General features: G+C 46.6%; 9 protein-coding genes across 9 annotated transcripts; 4 read left to right on the forward strand and 5 right to left on the reverse strand.

Annotated features, from left to right (window-relative positions):
• Window positions 1–174: 174 nt before the first annotated feature.
• Window positions 175–2656, forward strand: GLAREA_01192 (uncharacterized protein; the record flags this gene model as incomplete). The annotated part of the gene is made up of 5 exons (XM_008088408.1): window positions 175–416; window positions 653–1297; window positions 1347–1568; window positions 1617–1894; window positions 2046–2656. The coding sequence occupies 5 exons, from the start codon at window positions 175–177 to the stop codon at window positions 2654–2656; spliced, it is 1998 nt and encodes a 665-aa protein (XP_008086599.1).
• A 292-nt stretch (window positions 2657–2948) lies between these two features.
• On the forward strand, window positions 2949–5039 carry GLAREA_01193 (MFS general substrate transporter; the record flags this gene model as incomplete). Its single annotated transcript, XM_008088409.1, has 9 exons — window positions 2949–3206; window positions 3257–3333; window positions 3382–3433; window positions 3481–3655; window positions 3708–3731; window positions 3784–3855; window positions 3908–4411; window positions 4457–4617; window positions 4665–5039. The coding sequence occupies 9 exons, from the start codon at window positions 2949–2951 to the stop codon at window positions 5037–5039; spliced, it is 1698 nt and encodes a 565-aa protein (XP_008086600.1).
• Window positions 5040–5467: 428 nt separating this feature from the next.
• On the reverse strand, window positions 5468–7676 carry GLAREA_01194 (Nucleotide-diphospho-sugar transferase; the record flags this gene model as incomplete). Its single annotated transcript, XM_008088410.1, has 6 exons — window positions 5468–5504; window positions 5649–5841; window positions 5905–6065; window positions 6117–6313; window positions 6493–7088; window positions 7154–7676. The coding sequence occupies 6 exons, from the start codon at window positions 7674–7676 to the stop codon at window positions 5468–5470; spliced, it is 1707 nt and encodes a 568-aa protein (XP_008086601.1).
• A 1249-nt stretch (window positions 7677–8925) lies between these two features.
• Window positions 8926–9678, reverse strand: GLAREA_01195 (uncharacterized protein; the record flags this gene model as incomplete). The annotated part of the gene is made up of 2 exons (XM_008088411.1): window positions 8926–9237; window positions 9289–9678. 2 exons carry the CDS (start codon window positions 9676–9678, stop codon window positions 8926–8928), a joined length of 702 nt encoding a protein of 233 aa, XP_008086602.1.
• Window positions 9679–10958: 1280 nt separating this feature from the next.
• On the reverse strand, window positions 10959–12619 carry GLAREA_01196 (Zn2/Cys6 DNA-binding protein; the record flags this gene model as incomplete). Its single annotated transcript, XM_008088412.1, has 4 exons — window positions 10959–11642; window positions 11699–11833; window positions 11882–12490; window positions 12563–12619. 4 exons carry the CDS (start codon window positions 12617–12619, stop codon window positions 10959–10961), a joined length of 1485 nt encoding a protein of 494 aa, XP_008086603.1.
• Window positions 12620–13254: 635 nt separating this feature from the next.
• GLAREA_01197 (FAD/NAD(P)-binding protein) lies at window positions 13255–14475 on the forward strand (the record flags this gene model as incomplete). Its single annotated transcript, XM_008088413.1, has 1 exon — window positions 13255–14475. One exon carries the CDS (start codon window positions 13255–13257, stop codon window positions 14473–14475), a length of 1221 nt encoding a protein of 406 aa, XP_008086604.1.
• A 343-nt stretch (window positions 14476–14818) lies between these two features.
• Window positions 14819–15949, reverse strand: GLAREA_01198 (uncharacterized protein; the record flags this gene model as incomplete). The annotated part of the gene is made up of 2 exons (XM_008088414.1): window positions 14819–15674; window positions 15792–15949. 2 exons carry the CDS (start codon window positions 15947–15949, stop codon window positions 14819–14821), a joined length of 1014 nt encoding a protein of 337 aa, XP_008086605.1.
• A 1230-nt stretch (window positions 15950–17179) lies between these two features.
• Window positions 17180–18628, reverse strand: GLAREA_01199 (uncharacterized protein; the record flags this gene model as incomplete). Its single annotated transcript, XM_008088415.1, has 1 exon — window positions 17180–18628. The coding sequence occupies one exon, from the start codon at window positions 18626–18628 to the stop codon at window positions 17180–17182; it is 1449 nt and encodes a 482-aa protein (XP_008086606.1).
• A 1020-nt stretch (window positions 18629–19648) lies between these two features.
• On the forward strand, window positions 19649–20286 carry GLAREA_01200 (uncharacterized protein; the record flags this gene model as incomplete). The annotated part of the gene is made up of 3 exons (XM_008088416.1): window positions 19649–19708; window positions 19763–19911; window positions 19989–20286. 3 exons carry the CDS (start codon window positions 19649–19651, stop codon window positions 20284–20286), a joined length of 507 nt encoding a protein of 168 aa, XP_008086607.1.
• Window positions 20287–20293: the final 7 nt, after the last annotated feature.

Consider the following 20293-nt stretch of genomic DNA (forward strand, 5'->3'; position numbering starts at 1 on the left):
CTACGAACACTCAGCTGAATCATGCTACGGGTTCATTGACAACCGATTCGAAATGCAAACGTCGTCCGCATACAAACGTATCTGTCTATTGGTCTAATTTAACTCCTAAAAGTTTACTGCACAAAGCAACTGGATGGTCCATGGCATGTTAATTCCACCCGCATCGTCTTAGGTATGGAGGAAATGCTCGACATCTTAACCTCTGAGTCTTCTCCACAAGGATTTCAGCAGCAGACGGCGTCGTCAATAATAAATCGAGCATGTGCAAACTGTGCCCGAGCAAAGTCAAAATGCATATTCGATCGACAAGATAGACGGACGAAATGCCAAAGATGCAATCGTTTAGAAAAAGAATGCCAGCCTACCGCTGCTCGAGCGCGGCCGCCAGCAAAGAAGCGCAGAACAACTTCTTCTAGGTAAGAGGCGAAAGATGTTTTATTTTACTCATCGGAACGTTGCGATACCACATTGTTTTCTATTTTGCGTGCGTCGATTTCTCGTTTTGACAAAATTTCATCAAGTAGATACTGGCCATAGATATGGTATCTCACAAGAGTTGGTACTTGTGAGCAAGTAATCATGTAATATTTCTTGGAATGTCATGTCATGAGAAGCTTTGCGCATTCTCTTATATACCAGCTAATATTTTCAGTGGCAAACCGCGTGTTGAAAAAATTGAAGAGAAGCTCGACGGTCTGATCTCTCTGCTGAAGACAAATCGAGAAGGCACTGTCGATTTGGTTGTTGGTGCTAGTAGTGGGCCCCTCGCATCCAAATCTGGTGTCTCAACGGTCGAACATTACTCTAAACCATTGCCCAGAGCAGGTTCTTACGGCATTCTTGCATTAGGAAACCAATTACTTGATGGCGCGCCACTATTTACTCCTGCGCCATCTCGTCCAGCCTCCGAGGATTCTCAAAATCTTCCCACAAGCGACGAAGTACCGATTACCTTCACACTGACAAAGTCTTTCCGCCCTTCACTTCCTGCCGCTTTTCTCGATTCCAATCCGCTTATTGCTGGATTCAGCCAGTCAGAATCCGAACGGCTTTTGGGTGTTTTTCGAAAGCAGATGAATCCTTGGTTTCCGTTCATTTCATTTTCCCAGGCAACTTATACATCGTTGCGAAGGGAGCGACCATTTCTACTTAGCTCAATACTAGCTCTTGCTTGCCAAAAGGCGCCTATACAGCGCGAGCTGGGCAACGAACTGATAAAACAACTTACGGAAAGAGTGTTCATTCATAATGAAAGGGGCATCGACTTACTTCTTTGTTATATCAATTACACTGGATGGTAAGTTGGGGTTTGAACCATACTAGCGTGCTAAGTAACATTTTCTTAGGTGCTGTTACAACTTTTTCAACCTTACTAGGCTCACTGGTCTCTTGGCTGCGATCAATGTCATTCTACGCGATCTCATGCTTGATAAGTCACATCTGAAAGAGAATGCAACGAGTTTTGAATCTGCAATGCGAGAATCATGTGGGCGAAAATACACCTCAATTCCTCCAAGGACCCTTGAGGAAAAGCGGATTCTCCTGGGTTGTTTCTACATCACTTCTGTGTATGTTTCCCCTTGTCTTGATTTCCACGATAGCTGACACCCTCAAAGCCTTGCTCTGCAGTTTCACCGAACGGAGTCTCTTTCACTCACGGAATACCTTGACGAATGCTGTGAAGAAGTCGGCGCAACCAATAGCTTGAGCGACCGCTTTGCGTCAGCGAGTATTCGTGTTCAAATCTTTAATGAGCGTGTAGCGCAAGCACCTTGGAACAGTAAATCAAGCTTAGGAATGTCATACTCGATGCCAATAATGCCTGTTGTGAAAACGTTGTTGGCCCAGCTATTTGCAGTGAAGGATAGTCTCTCACCCGAAATTCTTGCACATAGTAAGTTGACATTTTGCTTCACTCGAAAGGTTGTGCTGATATCTCGATACCCGTATGTTCTACTCGTACGATTTTGCCCTATTATGGCTTTGCTAGCCGGCTCTAGATTGAGGCTCTTATTGACCTGCACAACTGACAGTTTTTTACACAGTACCAATAACACTGGCCTTCCATGCTGCAGAAATATACTTGTACAGGGTTGGCTTCGCCAAATCACCACTCGTGCCAGAAAGCAGTATGCCAGGTCTTCAACGTATGGAGCTACTTTGCGCATGCCACGCATCCATTGTCGCTTTATTCAACGCGTTCGTAACAGTACCCGAAGCAGAATATCACAGTTTGACGCTCCCAGTCTACATGCAGTTGGCTCAAGGTTACTCCGCTTTGACTTTGCTGACAACATTTGAGCATAGCGAATGGGATATGTCTTATTTGCCAAACCCCATGGATATATGCGATGTACTTGGTACAATCGCTGACAGATTTGATTCTGCATCAGCAAAGTTAGGTCTCGAACAAAGTCTCGACTGTGGAGAAATCCACGTTTTCGTCGTCTATGCGAAGAAGTTGCGAGGGGTTCGCGAATTCTACCGTACGAAAATCCTTACCAAAACCACGGCCGATTCGAAATTGAACCAGGCAACTCCTCCGAGCGAGATTACAAATGCTGAAGAGGTATCGATTGAAAATCCCCTGGACTCTATTGATGAAGCATGGTTCTATGATTGGATGGCACCTTTGGATTTTGACGGGATGTTGTGAAAATGGTCACATATTGATTTCGCGGTAAGCGAGTCCGACGGGACCGGAGTTTCGCTCACCCCGTTCCTCTTCCGGTCCCGTCTGGGCTGCCGCCCCCGTTGGAGATTTGATACCTATGACCCGAACGTGAAATGATTGGTGTGTCATGCGCTTAGCGTCGTCTTCTAGAAAATATATCACTGCCTATGATGGCCTCGATATCAATTTCATCATTCATTCATTCCTTTGTTTTCTCGCCTTAGACTTTGGTTACAGTTCTTTTCACACTATTCTTCAGTCAGAGTTATTGAACATGGAAAAGCCTGATCAGCTCTTGGAGTCATCCAGAAAGTTGAGCTCTTCCGAAATGGATGATGGGTCAAAAACAGAACGCAGCATCAGTCCACCGTTTGAACAAATTCCTGTCAAGTCAGAGAAATCAATCAAGAATACAGAAACATCGGCAGCAGAGGAATGGGTCTATCTCACGGGATTTAAGCTTTGGGCAGTCATTGGCGTTGTGACAGTAGCCTGCTTTATTTTACTCCTAGACACAGCTATAATAGCAACGGTACGCTTGACTCTACCTAACATATTCGACCCCTAACTAACAGAGACAAGGCCATTCCCAAAATTACAAGTGATTTCCATTCACTTAACGATGTAGGATGGTATGGAAGTAGCTATTTGTTGGCCAGGTATGGTAGCCTTCCCTATATTATGCTTGATGACGCTCATCATCACAGTGCTGCTCTGACCCCAATGGCTGGAAAGATCTATACTCGGTACAACTCCAAGGTAGTACTTCATACATCCCCCGCGATACAGATAATAACTGGTCCTAGTGGTCTTTCCTTTCATTTCTTGGTGTTTTCGAGCTAGGTTCGCTATTATGTGCCTTGGCGAAAGACGCCAAGATGTTGATTGTAGCCAGAGCTATTGCTGGTCTCGGATCTTCTGGTCTGATTAACGGTGCTCTTACAATTATCGCAAATTCTATTCCTTTGGAAAAACGAGCAGGTAAGTCCTCCGCTGCGAGGTCCCATGGTCGCTATACTAATACTAATCATAGCATCCACTGGCTTCTTGATGGCTTGTAAGCGATACCCCGAGAATTGTGAAGTAGCTCTCTAACATAACATCCTCAGTCGCTCAAATGGGTTTGCTCCTGGGACCGGTCATTGGAGGAGCGTTGACCCAGCACGTCAGTTGGAGATGGTGTAAGTGTATCTCTTACATTGTAAATGCAATGTCATACTCACATTCACGTAGGCTTTTGGATCAATCTCCCTGCCGGCGCATTAACCGCCGCCATCCTCCTCCTCATACAAATCCCTCAGCGCATCGCAGTCAGAACCAAAAAGTCCACTTGGCAAAGTTTTATCATGGAGCTAGACATCCCAGGGTTCTTTTTGTTTGCGCCTACAACAATAATGTTACTGCTGGCTCTTCAATGGGGTGGGACAAAGTACGCATGGTCCAGCGCGACGATCATTGGACTCTTCTGCGGATTTGCCGCGAATACCGTGGTATTTTGTATCTGGGAGAAGTCGCGTGGGGAAATGGCAATGATTCCATGGTCGATGATCAAGCAAAGAGTTGTTTGGTGTAGCTGCCTTCTCATGCTGTTCTTCTTCGGTGCTAACCTCATTATTTCGTATTATCTCGCGATTTACTTCCAGGCGGTCAAGGGAGTCTCGCCAACGACGAGCGGCGTCAACTTCCTGCCGAGTATTCTTAGTCAAATGTTTATGGCCATTACTTCTGGTGTTCTCGGTGAGTCTCAGACTTTGCTCCATAGCTCATGCTGATTTGTATAAGTTGGAAAACTCGGTTACTATCTTCCTTGGGCCGTCATTAGTTCGGTATTTTCATCGCTTGGGCATGGGCTTATAAGTACATTCACTCCGACAACAACTACGGGTGTCTGGATTGGGTATCAAATAATTGGAGGTGCAGGTCGAGGTGCTGGATTACAAATGGTACAGTCATTCTCATATACCTTTCCGAAGTATACTGATCCGTGTAGCCAATCATCGCCATCCAAAATTGCATACCACAAGAACAAGTGTCCATAGGCATGTCCCTTGTCGCTTTCGCTCAAACACTCGGAGGTTCGCTATTCCTCGCCTTCGCCCAAACTTGCTTTTCTGGGGCTCTCCCAAAGAGCCTTGCCACACACGCGCCTGGTGTCAGCCACACGCTCGTTGAACAAGCTGGCGCAAGTGGTTTCCGAGAAGTCATTCCGAAAGAGTCATTGGCCGGGGTTATTGAAGCGTACAACGATTCGCTAAACCAAGTTTTCTATATCGCGGCTGCCGCTTCTGCGGCGTGCTTTATTTTTGCTTGGGGTATGGGCTGGAAAGATATCAGAAAGAAGAAGATTGTCGAAGTGGCTGCATAATTCACTCGCGCCGAATAAGAGTGACAAGGACACTTTTAACAACAAATCAATGGTTCTTGGCCTTGGCATTGCGGATCAGCAGCATTTTACGCAAGTGTCTCGCTATTTTGTATTATTTTCCCTTATCCGCCGTGTTCGAATGAACGCTGGCCTGCATCTTCAAGCATTTAAATGGCGTCGACATATAGACCACTTAGCATTACTATAATCTCAGCTTATTTATTTCAGAAAAAAGGTTCAGAAATTTGTCATAAATTCAACGTCATCTTCCTGGTATGCGAAGCAGAGTATCGTCTATAGCTATCTGTACTAAATCTGTACATCTGAATTTATACTAAAGCACCACAAATATACTGCTAACCATCTGATGGATCGTGTACTTATCCCATAAAGCCTTGGACAACACGTCATGCTGCTTTGAATTTATGCTACCCACTTCTTGGTCTCGAAGACGTAGGAACAGAGCTATTAACATAGCTCAGATAACAATTCCAGCCAAGCGAAACCACTTGCACAAAAATGACTCTCTGATCCAATGGAACGAATCGAAAATTGACAAGCTGCACAAACGGCCAAAGCATCCAATTTCTTTTCAGAGTCGTAGCATACGACTTCTCCAGCTTTTCCGACGGACTCGAACCCACCATGATGGACATGGAGCTGAAAAACACCAAAAGACTCATTGGCGCAAAAAGTGTTTGATCAATTGCGACACGTGTGAACATTTCGATGTTTTTGTTCTTGTGTTTGATTCTGGTTTGGAGGAATTTGAACCATCGCGTGGCTGCTGGACGCCATATCGCTGTGAGTCATCCGTCAGTTCAGAAGGGTTGAATTGAGATAATCAGTGAGTTTTGGTACGTACCTCCACCGTAGAATGCCATTCGGGCAGTTCTAGATAATTCAAGATCTTTGACGCCTTTCTTTTCGACGAATTTTTGTGCGAGGATGTCTCCTGTGCCGAATAGAACTGTCGTAGCGACGACTTGGGTTAAGGTCGGATGGGACGCTAGTTTTCCTTGGTACCTAGTTGGAGTTAAGTTGGGAATCAGGCTGCTTTAATGGGGTAGTACTCACCATCTTAGCATTATCGAGTCGAACACGATTGTTTCGTCGCTGTTAACTTCTGAAGTTGAATGACTCTCTCGCAATGCCAGATGCGGAGTGGGTTCAAACAGTGCCAAGGCTGCATACGTTTTGGCGAAATCCAACGCTACGAGGAACACAAAATAAATTAATGTTTTGGCTTTTGCTTCCTCTAATAATAAGACGTGCTAGTGAGATAGTTCTACTGGAACACAACTAATAAAGGTCCTGGATGTGGATCCTCAATTGATCTTCGTGACACTCTGCTGTTTTCAAGGTTGCAAACATTCTGTAAGATGGTCAGTATTAATCTTGAAATACACAAAAATATAGACAATCATTCGGAATCGGAAAAGCAAAAGCTTACTTGTCGTCTGGTCTTGAAATCTTGATAAAACCCCAACCATAAATCCCTCGCTCTGCAGTCCTCAACCCCACTGTCCGCAGACATTTTGCACACAGGCTGCTTATCACGGATCAAACTCTTTGAAGCATTATACCATGGTTTGGGAACCGGCCAATCTGAAAAGTGCAGGAATTTTGCTTCCTTGATTGCAGTTTCGGGGTCCCAAGTCTCGTACTCGTTACCCAAGTAGTTTCGATGCGAGCCGTTATTGCGAAACTCCCCCGTCAGAATGGTGTATGGGCGATGTGGAATGATCATGCAGTCTTTGCCGTATAACTTGTTGACAATCTCCATATCGAAGTCACCGCCACTTGCCGTCAGAATAGCCTCTTGCACACGTGCGAATTCGTTGTTGGAGGGTTGAATCAAAGCCAGTTGAGAGGATAGAAAATGGTCTTTAAGCCAGTACGCACGTGGCATCGCGACGGGGGCGGGAGGTAGCAGGAAAAGCTCGTCCATATGCTGAAGAATTGTACTGTCTGAGTCCAAGGACAGAACCCGATCGTATTGTGTTTGGTTGAAGGCCAGGAGTTTCGTATAACTGTCTGCCCACGTTGCTGCATTGGCTCGCATTAGCTTTCAATCAGACTGGTGTAGAAGAATTGGTTAGGGGTATCCTCACAGTCTGCGTCGTTACGGTGTTGTATTTCAACCGGCATCAGCTTTACAGCATATTCGCTTTGCGCCTTCTTCAGAAGTTTGCTGCCAGAGCTTTCGAAACTCAAGTCGATCGTGTTGGGGTACATCATCAAGCGATCAGCTTTACTTCCAAGTCGATTTAAAATCTCGAACAACATCACTGAGTTACAGAGATATGTCTCGTCCGTGACGTATTGAGTGTAGGCAAAGCGTGACCAGTCTACGTTGCTTTCCTTAACACAGATCGTTGAGGGCACTGAAAGTGAGCTGAAAGATGCGTACTGACGAACTTCATATCTGTTGCGGAAGACACAACTGATGGCAAACACTACAGCCAAAGCAGTCGCTACTACTCGTACACGCTTCGATCGTAGTATTTGGTTAACATTTGGCGCGTGCATATTCTCTGGATCTGCATCGTCTCGTGCCATGGTGTGAAAAGTGAAGTCTTTGCTGAAATGGTAGAAACCCGGAATTTGAGCCCATTGCTGAGTGGGCTTAGCCATGATAGACATGAGTTGGTGTAATTTTGTTAGTTGGGACTAACAAGACAGGGCTTTTTTACTTGACTCCCAAAGCAGAATAGAAAGGTCAGACTAGCAAACAAAGTGATATGCGTAATTGAGAATAAAAAAAGAAATCGAAGCAAGAAAAGTGAACTCGTAACTATGTAAACTGTAGGAAGAATGATTTGAAAGGTATTGATAATTATATTTTTAGTTCTCAAACACCAACGTGATGCCGCTCAACGGTACATGCTGCTGCGGCCTCAGTCGGGATCTTATGCAGGCATGCAATACGCGACAGCGAGTAATACATCGAGGTAAGGAAGAAAATGCGCAAATCTAGTTGGATTTTGCAAGAACCAACAGCGGAGGTTACATCAGCCACCCAAATGGAGCTGTACTCGGTGAGTGCAGTTAAATGCATAAAGGTGGGCGGCAAAAATATCGTGGGTAATTCAGCCACTCAGAAGACAATCCAGTTTGTCGGGATTCCAGTAGAAAGCGGGAATGCGCGGCTAAGTTACCAAATCTCTGAGATGTTGGATAACAATTTCCCGAAATTAAGAGAAAGCCAACACTTGTCTTTAAATGACTTACCTAAGGGTATGTAAATTCTTCTCTCGTCCGCGCTCGTTTAAACCCGCAGAGCAAAGAACACCACTTTCTTTTCGCGAAACTTTTAGCAAGAAGTATGATTTGATATGTCATTGCGTTCGAGTAGTAAGTTCCCCTAGCTGTTCTTTCGGGTTGATGTCTGCCTCATTAATATGTTAAATAAAATTTGATTTGACAACACTACCAAGTTCCCAACTAGTTGAGAAGCCGAGAAAAAGCATCAGACAATAGTCGTGTCGAGATTGCCAATGGAGAACCCTTTCGCATGAATCTCTGTTCGCACCAATGTCTGATTGAATAAATGAGAACCTTCTTCTTTGGACGTCTAAATCTAGGGATTTTTGTCTGGTAGAATTGCCTGTGGTCAAACCTCAGGAATTGGCGAAAACATATCTGACAATTGAGATTACACAATTTGTTAGTATGGCCAACATAAGAAAGGAACTTGTATGTAATTAAAGTGTGAAATGGAGAGCACGCATGTCTCTGGGCATTAAATGTACGTGGAAGAGTGGTCATCTTTAGTCAACTATCAGCTAACAGCCTACGTCGTTGACGGCAGGGTCACAAATGCGCACTAGTCCTGAAGATCAACTTGCCCAACATCTCACCCCAAACCCAGTTCGCCCCCCTCCTACTTCATCCTCTTCGACAAACACCTCACCGGCCCCTTCTCCTTCGCCTCGCACCTCGGAAAATACTTCTTCTCCTTCCTCGTATACCGAATAAGCTGTGCGCGCGTGGCGAATTTCCTTACCTTCAGCACGGGTCGGATGGTAGAGACACTCTCCAGATCTTCCCACGACGCATTCGACGCAACGTCAGACCATCCATCACGTTTCCCTGCCTCACTTTCGAGTTTGGCTCCACCGCAGATACTGCTGTCCTTACGGTTGCGTTGGGCTTCGACGACGTCGACGATGTTAACGTTGAGTTTTCCGAGAGCCTGTGTTGTGTTAGCGGAATTTTATCAAGATGAGCGTTAGGAGTAGTTTACCTTTCGACATTTTTTCAGACTTCCTAGATCGATATCCTCAACATCGAGATCGTAGCAGAGGTTTTGCCAGTTCTCGAGCTTGCTCACGTCGCCGAAGTAGTCGTTGAATTCAGAGGTGACGTCGCTTTCGGGCTTCACAGCACTTTTGGTTGAGATGGATGGCGTGAAGATCGGGGTGCTGTCTAGCGACTCTAACTTTACATCCGGTTTGGTGTTGACTGATGTTTCTGTTTTGATATCGGGTTTGGTATTGAGAGATAAGACTTTGAGTGCTTCTTCGAGGGTGTAAAGTCTCTGTGTTCTGTTAGATAGTACGGACATCATTTTTGGAGGGTTTATTGCCGGTCCGTTCTGTGCCTCTGGGCGCTTGCTCTTAGATTTTTTAGTCATTTTCAGTATCGTGTTGTCGCAAAGGGTTAAAGAGGACCCCGATTTTGACAATGGGGGTGGGGCGCAGAGTGCCGGTCGTCCTATTTTATGTTGTCCTTTTGTTGGAGTTGAGCTGGCTAGACAGGAGTTGTGAGATGTAAAGAGTCAAAGGTCCTAAGAAGGTTGAATGTCTTAAGCTTAAATGCATCTATCAAGGTGGTGAATTGTCAAAGGTGAAGGCGAGTCTACTGTGACTAAGCCGTGCAACACAGCTAGGTTCTTGTTTAGTAGTACTGTTCTCTATCATAATTATTAAATGAACAGTGAGTGAACCTTAGTAGATGCCCAGGTAAGCAGTAACCGAAATACGGGCAGCTTGAGTGAAGTTGAGGTAAACACCGTCCGCGCGCTTCGCACCTCGGCATGTGATGGTAAGACAAGAGACGCATCCATGGATGTATCTACCAGGTAGCATGCTCGCTTAAATTCGATCTGACCCCGCAGCATTATAAGCGTGACTGGTAATTTATTACACCAGATAGTAAAAAGCTCGTTGATAACAAGGTTTATAAAACAACCGAATCTCACTTTAATTCTTGAAAAATGGCTTTTGTCACAACAAGCTGTTTTCACAGCGCAGAATTCGAGAATGGTGTTTCTGAGCCATCGTTAGCAGAAATGCGCCTGGGTGAACGATCCCAATATAGCCTCTTAGCAATCTCCCCATCCATGTAACCAATCGACAAATTCATCTCTTTCAATCCAGTCAGAAGCATGGCGGATTTTGATAAGATGCACCCAAACCCCACATCGCAGCATATCGTCACACTGTCCCTCGGAACTGCAACTACTTCAAATACACGTAGAGTAGGTCGAGGTGTCCCAGCATTAGCTGCTGCATGCAACCGTATGTTTTTGATAATAGCTGGAGTGTGGAACAAGTAGGTTGGTCCGCCGGGCAATGGTGGAATCTAGGCATCAAGGTCCTTAGAGTTTGGACTCGCACATGAGGCGTTAAGCGATAACACTATATGCTATCGACAATTTCGAGCGTAGTGGGCTCCATTATGATCGGATCCAGGGTTTCTCGCATGTTCCTATAGGAGTTCCATGCGATCGTTGACTAGTGAGAGAGCTCAGTTTAATTTCCATACATATGGTGGCCAGTGAATTAGAAACTTTGGTAGTGAATCAGCTTCCATGAAATAGAGACTTCAATATTTGCGTAGGATTTGGTGATATTTCCTATGTATAGAGCGGTGAGCGATCTCTCAGGTGTCATGTTTGCGTCGTGCCATCTTTTATTGAAGCCCCGCAAGTATCATGATATGTTCATCAGCCACGATCTGGTACTGTTCAATATCCACATCCAGAGTCTTAGCCACGACTTGAAATTGTTGGTTGCCGAACTCGAGTGGTTTCGAAGCCATAACCGACATGGCCTTCACACGTTCATACGCTTCACCCGCGATCTCCTCCCACTCGTCATCCTCTCCGAGATTGCTAACAATGCTCAAGATCTCATGTCGTTCTTCGAACGTGATAGGGTATTTCAAATCGGAAGCGCATAGCGAGCGAAGAATCCGTCGCAGGCAGGAGATTGATGTGCTTATAACACTATCAATTATACCATATAATATGTTTGGATATTGATGCTCGGGCCGTGAGTTCGAGATATGCGGCTCGAGTGCCTTGGTTGTCATAGGGACAATGCTCTGTTGGCGCCATTTCTTGACATTACTTAGGAGTTCTATAGCACTTTTTGCCAAGGCGCTCGAATGATTAGACGGATTGCCATCATCGTTCATTGATCGGTAGGCAACCATGATCCCGAACATGTTAGCCATATGGATACATAGTTCTGATCGCAACGTGTATGAACGAGAGCAGACGCTCTCGGGCCAATCTGGGCATTTTCTGATGAGCGCCCACCAGTCGGGTTTGGTAAGGAAGCAGAATTGATTGGCGCTCATTGACTGAGCGAGCTAGGGGTGAGTTAGCAGGTCAATCGAGGTAGTCGTCGTGCAAATAAAAACCTTACCACATAAGTGAGCTGAGAATGAAACATCAAAAGCTCGAACGTTGTGTTGTAGCCTTCAATTCCTCTTGAATGTATTAGGTTAGAATTACCGCGAGCAAGCTGGAGCCAGTTTCCTCGCCCCTCGTTAACAGCAAGCTGTGACTATTGTTAATCTGTACATGAGACATAACATTAGAGACCCACCTCAAAGAATTGAAGTAAGATAGAGGCGCATAGCACATGAGCGTCCTTGCTCATAATCGGATGAGCAAGATGGGTTCTTACAGACCGAATTGCTTTAGTGTAGCTTTGTCGGACTTTCTTGCTATCCGTCAAAGGCATTGAATCGTCGGGATGATAAATAGCACAAATGCAGGCTATTGCATCGTCAAGCGCCATATTCTGACCTAATCGACCGGGAACGTATTCTAAGAAAGCACCAATCAGACGCAGCGGCATCAGCACACCAGTGTTATTTGCCTCGAGACAAAACACAAACTCGGATGCAAGTTTATTGAACTCGAGATACCGCGGAATCCACGATCGAGCCCTTGAGAAGTGTCGCTTGCTAAGCGTAGTAAAGAAGGCATTTTCATGCACTACCAGTGTTCCATCCGTCTGGAACTTCTCGTCTTCGTATTTCTCAAAGATGGATTCCAGGCCTTCGTCCACGGTATCAAATACAAACTGTCGGCCCACGTATTGGCCAGCCACGCGAGCCGCCTCATCCACAAACTTCCAGCGGGTGATGAAACCAGAACATATCAATCCTGCTTGAATGCATCGCGTACAAGCGGGTCGTTTCTCATCGCACTGTGCAAGGTGTTAGATTCTTGGGAAGGTGTTGTAAGCCAGGCGCGGTATGACTTCTAGGCTAGTACTTACCTTTTTCTTGCGTTTGCGGCAGTGGTCACAACGACTGCTCGTAATTACCCCGACCATTTTCAGCTTTTGGATTGTCTCTCCACCTCTAACTTTTGCTCGAGCAAGCCCTGCGTGATGCAGTGGGGGACACGCAGGATGGATTGAGGTTGTTTCGGTGCTGATTCGGGGCTGACACGTCCGAGTCTGAGCTTGAAGATCATTTCTTATTGGTCCTCGTATATTATTTACGACCCACTGGATCCTATTCGCTTTCCATGCTTAGCCCCGATCGCAACATCGCACCTCCTTTAGTTAAGCGAGAAATCGCATCAGCCCCACGGCCCTCACGACTACAATATCCACCCTCATACGCGTCATCCTAACATTGTATTCACCACAAAATACTAGCAGAACAGTTTGATGGGGGAAGTTGCCTGCCAGACGGCCTGTGTTCAATTCAGATTCGTGGATTTCTGGAGGACCGAATGGCCGAGTCAAAGATAGAATCATGAAAGCAAAGGGTATAAAGCTTGGATGAAATCTGTGGGAAGTGAAAGTACGAAAGAGTTGAGGATACCGAAAATTACTACACTCACCTTAGTTCAACATTGACTGAAATTTGAATACTCCCTGTTGATATCAACAAACTTCTTCTCGAGTTTCTATTGGAGGTTTCCAACAATCTCTCTCACAAGACTCCCAAGCATCCAAACATGCCATTCCCAAAAATCGCAATCATCGGCGCCGGTCCAGGAGGATTGACCCTCGCCAGCATGCTTCAATGCAGCGGCATCAAACCCACCATTTTCGAACTCGACAAAGACCGCTCATCACGAGATCAAGGAGGAATCATCGACCTCCACGCCGACGGCGGCCAACTCGCCCTCAAAGAAGCAGGCCTCTTCGAAAAATTCCAAGAAATAATCATCCCCTCGGCCGAAGCTCTCAAGCTCATGAAATCCAACGGGGAAGTCGTCTGGGATGAAAACAACTCCGCGGCCGCACCCCCAGAAACCTCTCGAGATCGTCCGGAAGTCGATCGTTCAAACCTCAGGAACTTGCTCCTCGATGCCGTAGACCCCGATACTATCCACTGGAACCACAAACTCCTTCAAGTCGAACCCGTGGGTGCCAAATACAACCTCCACTTCAGCGACAGCATCGAAACAGGCTTCGATCTCGTCATTGGCGCCGACGGCGCATGGTCCAAAGTCCGGCCCCTCGTCTCTAATGAAACGCCGTACTACTCAGGCATCACGTTCATCGAACTCCAAGCGCACGACGTGAGTGTGAAAAAGCCATGGCTGAACGAATTCATCGGTTCGGGCAGTTTCTTCATGTTCGATGAGGGTCTCGCGTTGATCGGGCAACAGAATAGTTTCGATCGGATTCGTATCTATCTTGGGGTTCGACAGCCGGAGTCTTGGATGGATGAGTGCGGGATCAACTGGGAGGAGCCGAAGTCGGCACGGGGGGTGTTGGCGGAGAGCTATTTTGGGGATTGTCATGGCGACTTGAAGAGGGTGATTTTGGAGGAGGCGACGGATAGTTTGATCGTGAGACGATTGTATATGTTGCCTGTTGGCTTGAGCTGGGAGATGCGATCTGGGGTTACGTTGTTAGGGGATGCGGCACATTTGATGACGCCGTTTGCGGGTGTGGGCGTTAATGTTGCGATGGTTGATGCGATGGAACTTGCGAGGGAGATCATGAGGTGGAAGGATGCGTTTGTGGATGGTGATGCCACTGCGCTTGATGAGGCGGTGAAGGTGTATGAGGAGAGGATGTTTGTGCGAGCGAAGAAGAATATGGAGAAGACGTATCATGGTCTTGTTAGCCATTTTAGTGCGGGTGGGATCGATGAGCGGGTTGGTTTGTTGAAGAAGAGGGCCAGGATGCTGGAGGAGAGAAGGAAAGAGCAGGTCAAAGCTTGAGGGAAAGAGTTGCAATATAAGGCTGTAAATTGGGAGAGAATCTGGAAGGCTAGTATAATAATCCATTTGCTTCTTCGAGGTGCAAACATTCGAAAACATCCGCAAAAACAGCTTTTTCCTTGTTATCTTAGCCCACAGAGTTTGCTAACTTACCTGACATACTTGAATAATCGTCATGAGGATCCCGGGATAGACCGAGATCAGTGAAGGCTCTTGATCCTCGTCGAGTGGGAAAACACTTAGCGTCAATACGACTCGTGTAACGAAATTAATTCATACCGTATAATATGTAGGGAGGTCAACTATAGGCCTTCTCATTAAGTAAATAGCATGCATAGAAGCACTACCAACCAACCAATCGAAACACCGCCGCACTCCCCATACCACCAGCAAACATCCCACCAACGGTAACAAAGCTGGCCACACTCAGCATACTCATGCCGCTAATGCCATGTCCGCTCGTACAACCTCCCGCAATTCTTGACCCGACAATCAAGCTGATTCCACCGAGGATAGCTCTAGTCGTGCTGATAGCCATCGCGTCATATGGTGCTGGTACCTCCGCAACTTGGGTCAGTATCCACGAGCCACCCAAAGCACCAAATGCGAAGATGGTGGCTTTGATGGAGGGTCTCGGCTGAGAAGGTGTGAATAGCCACCAGAAGTTGTCGCCGAATTGTTCGAATGCGGAGGAAATTCCTAACGTAGAGGATGTGAGAAGAAGAGATGTAAATTGGCTTATGCCGATGAGAATACCGCCGAGAATAGGATTGACGAGTGATGGGTCATGTTGAGGAAATGCATAGGCTGCTCCCGCGACGAGACTACCACAGAGAATTTCGTAGGTTGCAAGACCCATCCACGCATCTGTGCCGACACGCTGCGGTACAGTTGGCTTGGTGAAAGCTTCCTGTTTCTTATTGATGGTGCTTGCTTGGAGGCGCGGTTTTAACCAGGAGTAAATGATGCCTCCGATGGCGCTACCTAGCAGGACTTGCTTTGCACTGCTGATTCCGGTTGCGACCTGCGGGAATACGGTTCCAGGACATGCGCCGGTGAGAGTCATGCCGAGTCCTAAGAGGATACCTCCGATGAGGTTACCGTTGTAGACATTGCTGAATGAGGGAAGTGATATTGTTGCGGGAGTTCGCGGTTGGCATTTGGATAGCGAGAGGTTGTTTGCGAGGACTATTGCCAATCTGAGGAGGTGTCAGTGCTGGTGGAAGCTTTCTTGCTCTTTTCAACAAATCTCAAGATATCACACCAAAGGATGCTGAAATTCTTGGGCGCCGATAATCGAGACTGGTTGTACTTACGCACTAGTAGCACTCGCGGACAGGAATCCCTTCATCATATGAAAGTTCGTCAAGTTCATCTGGCCGATGATAGTCGAAGGCGAATACATGCCGGCCGCAGTCAGAGCAGCTCCGAATATGGCACCGGAAAGGGCATTCGGCCATGGAAAAGAAGCCATCGTACTATCAACGTCGTTGTATTCTGAGCTTGTCTTTTGTCGAGAACATCTGGGAGTTGTACAAGTCTTATCAGGAACGAAATATAAGCTGGATGTCGGCTCTTCCCCTTTGTTTACAAGCAGAAGTAGTGATGGGAATTCACCGGACCCCAACAACAGGTCACCTCAACCCCTGAAGCCCTAGTAGATCCCGAATCCAGTCCAGTCGGTTCGGCACTGAGCTAGCTAGTCATTTGAAATCAGAACCTCAAGTCACAATATGGATGCAAAGAATTATCAAAGAATATTCCGAGCCACGCAAGACGTCGCTCGCGCTTTCTCTGGGCCATGACGTGCTAATTTTGTGGCGTACGCCCTCCGAGCCGTGTTTGGATATCAGGTCGGCGATTCAATGTGACTTTGTCCGTTTGATAGCGAGGAAAGGCTGGACAAAGGCATTGAAGATGGTGTGCTTTGATGTTGGAGATTGGTCTTCTTTTCGGTAAATGCGCATACGTGCCGGTTAGTTCGGGGACGTTCTGCGCGTTTGGTCGCCGACTTTTTGTTTGGGGTTGGTCACGTGAGTTTGTACGTGATTTTGTGACGCAGTAGATTGGTATGGGGATGTATTTTCCACAAACTAAAGCCGATACCAACAAGGAAACCGTAATTAAATAAATGCAATAATTGAAACATGATTTAGAAGGTAAATTAGCAAGAGTATTCAGACCGGTTTATTTTCCACCAATTCTTTGGGCTGAATGTTCCGCCTCAGGCAAATATCCTCCAAGCGAAGTAAGACATCAGGGTCCTGCAAGAAGTCAAAAGTGTGGGGGAAACATGTGAGGTACACATGGCAACGCGATACCAGCCAGTTCATTGGCTTCGTGGGGGTTTTATTCGGAACACAAACCAACTGCCGTTGAAGTTGTCGCCGATGTTGTGCAATCTCGGGATCTTCTTTTCTGCCCGAGGACCCGGTCTTTGTTTCAAGGCGTGTTGTTAAGCGAGACTAATGACTTCCAACAGGGAAGAGGGTGACATGATCCAAGCAGATTCTGTAATAGATGATTTAAATGTTTGTAATTAATGTTGTTAGATCCGAATTAGCTATGTAATACGCAATACCAGTACATAAAGTGCAACAGAAGATTTAAATTGTTATCCAGAATCAAAAATAGAAGAAAAGGTTTCGCTAACAACCACCACACAAACACCTAACTTTGGAAAAATCAACGATACCCTTCACATCTACTGAGATCCCCAGCGTCTTCGGAGTGTAGCTGAGACTTTGGCTGATAAAACCGAGGATGACGGAGCAGTGACAGTCGTCAGAATGGTAGCAATCTGCGTGCGAGTCTCATAAACGACTGTCACCGCAGCGCAGGAGGAAGCAGACGCGGAAGAGGTAGCCGCAGCACCACCATTGCCACCGGCGCTGGTGCTAGAGACCGTAGTACCAGTACCAGTTGGAGCGACGATGCATGAGCATACTGACGAGATTACTGCTGGCTGAGAACACATGGCGACAAAGGGTGGAAGTTCGCTGGTGGCCGTCACCACCGCAGTGGTATAGGTCGAGCAGAACCGTGAGAATTGCGACGTAGACTGAATTGCTTCGCGGAAACAGTTGTCCTGGTGACAGTCCACGTATGGATCTAGCGCGGGAGTATTGTTTGGGCTAGTTGACGTCGGCGAAGTGGTGGTTGTGGTTGATGCTTTGGTTGAGGTACCTGGTGAAGTGGTACTGGTGGTGGATGAAGAATGAGACGTGTATCCAATAGCTCCTGGAAGAGATGTGTTGATACAGGAGCATGCCGAAGCCAAATAAGTAGGATTGGCTTCGCAATTTCGCAAGTAGTCAGGGATCTCGGTTGGAGTAGATGGTCCTGCGGTGTATGTTGCACAGAACTTGGGACCGTCCATAAACGCTTTGTTTTCAAATGCACGAAGACAGTTATCGGGTTGACAGTCCAACGGCAGAGTTGCTTTGGGCGGTTGAGGGTTCTTTACCGTCGTAGAGCTGACACCAGAAGTCGTTGAGGATGAGGAGATTGTACCGTTCGTGGTTGCTGACGACGTAGTGTGTGCCGTAGTTGAGTTAATTGAGGAAGTCGTCATGGTAGAATTGGAAGAGTAAATCAAAGTTCCTCGAGTGCTCGGAGCATGTGTTGACGATAACACCAGGTTGGGGTCAATACAGGAACAAGCCGAAGAAATCAAGGATGGCTTGGCTTTACAATTAACGATAGGTTCCGGGAATCCAGTAGTAGCAGTATTCACAGAAGCTGTGTAGGTGGCACAGAAGCTCGAAGCACCAGGAAAGTGGGCTGTATTTTGCAAAGCTCGCAGACAATTGTCTGGCTGGCAATCAAGGAGAGTAGGCGATGGATGGTGCATGCTTGTAGTAGCGGGATCAGGTTGGTGACTATAGTGGTGATGTGGACGTCTGCTTTTAGTAGCCTTGGTAGAAGCGGTAAAAAAAAGAACAGTAGATGAACTATCGGAGGTCGAGATGCTGGTCGAGGAGGAAGAAGATGTCGACGATGGAGATGTCGGAGATGTTGTTGGCGTTCGCGGCCCTCTACAATCAGTTACAATCGAGGTGATGGTAACCGTGACCGTGTCAGGGCAGTGACCCAAAGCTGGTCCACAGAATGCCACTATGGCAGCTGCGACAAATGCAAACTTGGATTTCATCTTGGAAACGCGGCGGACGGTATAGTAGCAAGAAAGGAGCTGAATGAAAGAAGATTCAAGAAAATAATGTAAGCAAGATGTAGCTGTTGATAAATGAGTGTGGATGGTTGCTTGGAAATACAACAGAACTACAATACTTCTTATAACTCATCGTCTTCGGGGGGTTCCTTGGTAGAGGCATTGAATTGGAAAAGTATTGTGACCTTGCAGCGAGTAGAGAAGGGGTTTCAAAGGCAGGTATTGCCCAGATCAAGGGCGAAGCTGGACCAGTTAGGATTTCCGTACCTTGAGGAGGGATTCTATAGAGAGAGCAGCAATCCGCCTGCTCTTGCCAAAAGTCGTGGTGTCTAGTCAACTCCTTCAGTATCTCGCTTGAGACATGATAGAAAATCGCCCTGCAGGAGGCCAGAGGTGATCCTTTGGTAGACTTAGACCAATTAGATCTAACCCTTAACTCCCCCAGCTCTTACATATTTTGAATTCCACCAGAACTGCACCTTGAGATCCTTTAGTAAAGTCGCCTTGGGTATCATAGATCAAGAATTGCATTTCCTGGAGAATCAAGGAAGAACGATCCGTACGAAATGAGAACTATGTTTGACGTCCAGCTTAGAGTGACTCGATAGATATCATTGAAAAGATCAGTTACCTTTAGAGTCATGAAGGTACCTTTAAATAGGACAAGGTTGAAGACCGGAAGTAATGATGTTCGATTCTGTAAAGGGATTCTGGGATCAGGTCGAATGACGTTCAGGTGAGAATCTTGGCGATCTAGTTAGGACTAGCGCGATGCGCCGTGGGAACTTTCTGGTCCCCCAAAATCCCTTGAGCTTCCAGACTCTCCATTTCCATGCAGCCTCATCGTACACGATATATTTTACCTGGCGCAATTGTTTCCCAGAAGCTTCTGTGATCGGTTCTCTATGCGGTCTACCTAAGTATTTATGAAGGGTGTGCGGAAGATTGTTGTCTCGTTTTGTTCAGCAAGGGCTTTTGTTAACGATATTCCTTACTTTAAACATGGGCGCCTGCTCCTCCTGCCTTCGTGGTGATGGAGGCGACAGAGATTTGGCAGACGAGGTAAGTGGCATATGGTCTTTAGAAGAGTGCATCGCTGAATTATCTTTTGCACAGGATGAGAGCTCGAGACTGCTCTTCGACGACCCAAACGGGAACCATTACGGAAGTTTTGCCGATTCGAACGCTGGAGCTCCTCAAGCAGATCCGCAAGAGGTGCAGCGAGAAACCGAGGCCTTGCAGAAAGTGGTAGCTCAGACATCGCAGTAAGCAGCAATTTCACTGTCCAATTTGTTGCGAGGAAGCGTGGAAATATTTAGCAATGAGCTAATTTTTACCGCAGTCATCTCGTCGATATATTTGCCATGGTACCTGCAAACGGCCAGCCTACCGCTGCGGACAACTTCCCCGGTCAAGATGCGAAGATTATCCATTACCAAGACGTTCTTGCGAAGATGTCCACGGACGACCAATCGCTCGGAGCCAAGACGCTCTCCGTGGAAAACACGCCCAACGTTTCCGACGGATGGTTGTCAGAAGAAGAAGATTTGGAGGAAACGAAGAACTACAAGCCCATCAAATCAGATGGCATAGGGCCGCTGTTGGGGGGGTTTTCAGATGCAGCTCCGGTCACGGAATAGTCGATGG

Source organism: Glarea lozoyensis, assembly GCF_000409485.1.
Source record: "Glarea lozoyensis ATCC 20868 chromosome Unknown GLAREA7, whole genome shotgun sequence".
In the NCBI taxonomy this organism is placed as follows: Eukaryota; Fungi; Ascomycota; class Leotiomycetes; order Helotiales; family Helotiaceae; genus Glarea; species Glarea lozoyensis.